At 46.5% G+C, this 5,786-nt stretch overlaps 1 protein-coding gene across 1 annotated transcript; it reads right to left on the reverse strand.

The window, feature by feature from the left end:
- Positions 1-1,074: 1,074 nt before the first annotated feature.
- Positions 1,075-5,485, reverse strand: LOC123412562 (polyamine oxidase 7-like). Its single transcript, XM_045105511.1, has 8 exons — positions 5,258-5,485; positions 4,929-5,181; positions 4,294-4,440; positions 3,913-4,168; positions 2,321-2,464; positions 1,778-2,185; positions 1,474-1,650; positions 1,075-1,348 (listed from the first exon to the last, which is right to left on the reverse strand). Exons 1-8 carry the CDS (start codon positions 5,373-5,375, stop codon positions 1,340-1,342), a joined length of 1,512 nt encoding a protein of 503 aa, XP_044961446.1. The 5' UTR covers positions 5,376-5,485; the 3' UTR covers positions 1,075-1,339.
- Between the last annotated feature and the right edge of the window lie 301 nt (positions 5,486-5,786).

Below are 5,786 nucleotides of genomic sequence, written 5' to 3' on the forward strand. Positions count from 1 at the left end.
TAACCTTGCCTCAACTAATAAGCTTTGCTAGTCTTGATACCTTTGGAAATGAGATTGTTGAGTCCCCTGTGGCTCACAGATTACTACAACACCAGTTGTAGGTACAGGTAAAGGTCACTTGGCGCGAGCGCGTTGATTGTTCATTTGGAGTTGCTTCTTCTTCTTCTTCATCGATCTAGGATGGGCTCCAGGCCGGTAGCCTAGGTTAGCAAGGATGGACGTCGTTCTTCTTTTCTCGTTTGTTTTCGTCCGTAGTCGGACCCTGCTCTTATTCATGATGATTATGTATTGTACTGATGTGATTCTGATGTAGCTTGTGGCGAGTGTAAGCCAATTATATATATATATATATATATATATATATATATATATATATATATATCTTCTTTTCAATACATGTACCTGTAACGATATTCATTCTTGCAAAACAACGAGATGTGCTTCTATCCCTGATGAGGTCCTCGTGCCAAATTGAGGATAGGGTCGCATCTTGAACGTGACAGTTCCCGAATCGGCTTTGCTTTCTGCTTGCTTGGAAACCCAGACATGGCATCCCACACCGGTCTATAGAGTGATCCGGATGTCTACTTTCCCACAAATTGGAAGCAAGTAAGGGGTGTCTTGCGGGAGTCCGAACGCCAGCCATGTAGGACTCCGGCACCCCCGGCCCAGCCAAAACAGAGGACGAGCCCGCACAGTTGGAGCTGGCCATACTGTTTCCGCGGCAAAATCCTCCTTTCTCATCCCTCTCCTCTACCCGCAAAATTGGAGTTGTTGTTGGTGGTGAGTTCACTCTCACATTCCATCCCAATCTCCCTCGTCCATGTGGAACCCACAGGACCCCTCCAACTTGAAACTTTTTTTACTTTGCAATGGTGCATACATCGTTGCCGTAATTATGCAAGTGTGGTGTTGGCTGCTTGATTGAGTTCCTTTTTTGTGGTGTTGCACATGCATCGGTTGTTATATACTAATAATGCAATACAACCGAACTATCTTTGTGGTTCCGTAGCAACGCACGAAACATTATGCTACTATACCATTAAAGAGTGTTGTCAATATAGACCATTCAGCTCAAGGACGAACTTTAGGCCTCGACGGCCAAGTGTTTTTATTCGATCAAATTACAAGAAATTACATCACTGGAACGCTTCAACAGGAACCACATACTCTCGGAGAATCCAAACACGGGAGGCACGAAAGAAAGCTGGAACGTCACATTATTTCGCCTCACATCAAATTCTTGGGGAAAAGCTTCCACGTTAACTGTGGCACGCGTCTGAGTTTATTCCATGACGATGCATGCGAGCAGACTGGCATGGCATCTCAACTTCCTCCTTCATTTAGCCTGCAGCGACGAGTAGATTCAAGCAGTGTATTTTTCAGAAATTCAGCAGATCTTACATGCATCTTTGGTGCAGACACCAAGAGATCAAACGTTGATGGATTAGTTGTACGTATGTATATATATACCTCAGCTTTCAGCTCGTCGTCATACTTGGGACGGACTTTAAAGTCGACGTTGTTGAGGGCCTTGTTCATCAGAATGTCCGCGGAGTGTATACCTGCAAGATAAGCTCCGTGGACATAGCCATTGTAGTGCTCGCTGGTGTGCTCCCCGGTGAAGTAGACCCGCCCGCCAACCGGCGCCTGCATGCATGCGATCATGATCATGATCATGATCAATCAAAGACGACAAGTCATATATATGATGCCTAAGTTTCAGCATCGGCGCACTGTATACGCCTGCGTGGCGTGGCCTACTGGTGGGTCGTACCCGGAGCTGGTCGTACTCGTAGCGGTTGACGCCGATGGGCCAGTTGGAGTAGGAGCCCTTGAAGAATCGGTTGGACCACCAGCGCGGCACGTAGATATCGGTGGCGTCGGGGACGTCCCGGTCGGGGAACATGTTGCGCAGCACGCCCACGGCCTCCGCCATGGTCACGTTGTCGGGCTGCTGCTCGATCCGCCGCGACTCCACGTCCGTCACCGTCACCAGCAGCACGTTGGCCCCGGGGTACTCCTTCTCGAACGACTGCCACATCCCGTAGTAGCCTCTCCTGGAGCTGGCGTAGACGAAGAACTGCTTCCCGGGGCCCGTCGGCCAGAACTTTTTAGGGAACTTGAGGAAGATCTTGGTGTACACGGCCATGTCGAACCTGTAGATGGCCATGATCTTCCATGCCTGGGTTGTTTGACGCACACGTACACCAGCTAGGATTAATTATTCTGTTGCGGCCGGAGTGATGTTGGATTGGATGTGAATGTTGGATATATGTGAAATTGAGAAGAGGAACAGATTGATTAACTGACGACGTACTGGCAGCTGAGGCTTGAACTGTATGAGGTCGCTCTGCAGGACGCCTAAGCTTGTGGACACCATCACGTAGTCTGCGCTGTACGCTGAGTTGTCCTCTGTAGTCACCACCACGCCTTTGTCATTGTACGAGATCTGCCGCACCACCTACAATTTTGTGCATGCATCAACGCCCCTCCAAATTTGTCCAAAATTACGGATTGCGCCGGTTTTTTTGTTTTTTTAGAGGATGTACCCGTTTCTTCCAGTTGTACTACACTACTATACTATGTAACACACTGAAATCAATTTTGGCGCAATTCATAAGATTTCACAATTTCTGTATAAATTTCGGACGGAATGGAAGTGGCATGGAGAATTCAGGATATAAAAAGCGTGATCAATAACCACTTTGCGTTCTGTATAAAAGAAGTGTGATCAATAACAACCATTAGCCAATTTAGTAACCATTAAATCAAATGTTTTTGGACCCTGATAAGTGCCACACGTGTGGCACGAACACATGGCAACTCCAAATGCTTTTTAGCAAGTTTAGTGATATGAGGATGACAACTTAAGTGACGTGAAGACTCTGAACCTTTTTGGATGGCAAGTTTTAGTTTTTTTTTTTTTGGATGGCAACTTTTAGTTGTAAAAGTTAGGGCCGGAGTTCTTCGTGACGCATGTGCGGCACTTATTATTTGGGAACTTTTTCCTATTACATATGCACCTCCATGAATCATGTAAGTTGGCAAAATATTTGCCTCATATAATTTATAATTTGTTATTTTACAGACAAGCAAAACCATTAGATATAGATCAAATAAATGATTGCTACTGTACTGACTAAACTTTAGTCTGTAGCTAACATTTTTCTTACATGCTTATAAGAAAAGATTATATATTAACGATAACAATTTTCCTTTTTTGCGAGAAGATATCAATTTTCCTTATAACATCTACTTCCTCCGTTACGGTTTAGAAGACGCTCATGAGCGATCTCTGGGACCAAGATGAATCTTGATTGGCTTTATTTTATTTTATTTTTGCAAGTGCTCACACACTAACTGCACGGCACCTAATTATTTGAAAAGATAATGTACAATAACTCACACAATCACTAAACGAGGAATGCATGCAACCTACTAGTACCCCTAATTAATCAAATAGTAAATGTCATGCGCCTTAATCCTCTTCTATTTTGAAAATGCATGTAAATGAAATCGTGTCTTCTAAACCGTGATGAAGGGAGTATTAATTAATTAGTTTGGGTGGTTAGCAGTGAGAGAATTGTATTTCAAAGGCAATTCTTGTGTGTGGAATGTTCCAAGGTGATTATGCTTTCAACGATTAGTGGTATACTCATTGATACCGAGAGATCTGTGGTGACTTCGTTCATCTTTGATTCTCTTCGCTTCCAGCGTTGTGTCAATGTTTGTCGGTGTGTTTATGTCACACTTGGTTTTTCGAAAGGAAAGTCCTTTTACCCAAAACAGCGTCTGAATTTAGTTATATTATTTATACATAAATTATTTTGCAGCATTTGTCATAGTAGTTGATGTTTGAAAAGTTTGATTATTAGATGCTTTTATTTTTTTCTCTAAAACCATGAATACCTTGTTGAGCTTGACCCTAGGATCTATGATGTTCCCGGACTTGTCAGAACGCAGGTACTGGCCGGCGATGTGATATATGATGGTCTCGAATCCGCGCTGATCGGCGACAAAGTTGGCGTCGTCCCCGAAGTCGGCGAAGGTGGCCGTCGGCTCGGTGCCCTGCAGGCTGGTGACGCGCGGCGGCTCGGCAAACTCGTAGTCGTACTTGTAGTAGTCCAGCGCCATGTCCACCGGCGTCGTCGGCCCGTTCGGCTGGCTGCAACGACGCACAGACGACCGATGGATCAGCCCGAAACATGCTACGGCCGAATCATGCATGGTAGCCATGCATCATGCATGCAGTGCCATGGCGGCTAGCAAATTAAGCACGCATATACGTACTGGTTGAAGAGGCGCTGCATGGCCAAGATGGAGATGTCGTCGCGGCCGCTGGGATCCAACTTCGCGGCGAACTTGCCGCCCAGCTCTTCCACCTCGTCGGCGCGGTCCATTCTCTTCTGCACGAACTCCTCGTCGTAGAGGCCACCGCTGCAGGTGTTGTTGATGCAAACAAGCATAAAATCATGTTAGTTAGTTAGACCGTCGACGAGCTGCATGCATGTGTGCTGCAGCTTATGAGAGATTTACAGTCCGTGTGTAACAAATCGATCATCGTCTGTGACTGTGCGTCGGCCTCCATTGTATGATTGTTCGTATTTGTGAGTTAATAGTTTTGGTCATTGTTTTAATTAATACATCGTCCATCATGCTGCGTGCGCGTCGTTTTTGCACACCTCAGGTCGGTTACTGTTCTGCACTTATTAGGTGGTGCCCATCACTGAAAGCTTATGTTTTGGCGTTTTTCCCACGTGCGTTTTATCAGAGCGACCTCATGCATATGGTCATGGTCATGTTTTCGTTCTCACGTGCATGTCCATACTTTATGCCTCTTTTATGCTTATGCATGTTGCTGGTTAACAATCTTTATATATATATATGGTATATATGTTTCTTCATTTTATGTGCATCGTACGTACCTCTCCTTGTAGACGTTGGCGACGACGCCGTCGAAGTCGGAGTAGAAGTTCCTGAGCTTGAGGGTGGAGTTGACCATGGGCCAGATGGGGTTGGTCTTGTCCCCGTTGAGGCCCTCCACCCAGTTGGCGCCGATCTCCACGTTGAGGCCGCCGAAGTTGTGCTTGTGCATCCGCCCGCCCACCCGGTCCGTCGCCTCCAGGATCAGCAGGTCCCTCACCCCGGCGTCCCACAGCCGCTTCCCCGCCGAGATACCTGCACGCACGACGACGACGTTCAATGCACGTACTCTATTAGCTACGGATGTTGCATGCATGGGTGATATATATACCGGACATGCCGGCGCCGACTATGATGACCCTGGGGCCTTTGCCGGCGGCGACGATGGAGGCATGCTGTGCGGCTATCAAGAGTAGTGCCGCTATAGCAGTGACGAACGAGGGCTTCATATCGACGTGTCTCTCTTCAATTCTCCCCTCGTTTGATTAGTTTCGTCCAACTATGGACACTACTGTGTTAGCACTGCTAGCTAGCTAGCCAGGCTGCTGCCCTGCTCTCCGGCCCTGTACACTTATATATACCAGGCGCCTGCCCTTGTGCCAAAAGCAAAAGAAAAATCAGAATTCAAGACGCGGGAACCACACACGTTCCCAAGAGTTAATAATTTGTCCCATGGCCACCAAATCCAGTGGTCATGGACGCCGGGACAGAGACATGGTGTGGTGTGTCGACCTTATCTTATTTGTTTTCCTCGGCGACGAGCTTTTTTTTCTTGTGAAAATGAATGATTTGGCTAGATTAGACAGCTGCGACCACCTCGAACGCACAATTTTTTTTGATTTATTACGTGTTTTTCCTGC

Source organism: Hordeum vulgare, chromosome 7H (genome assembly GCF_904849725.1).
Source record: "Hordeum vulgare subsp. vulgare chromosome 7H, MorexV3_pseudomolecules_assembly, whole genome shotgun sequence".
Lineage (NCBI taxonomy): Eukaryota > Viridiplantae > Streptophyta > Magnoliopsida > Poales > Poaceae > Hordeum > Hordeum vulgare.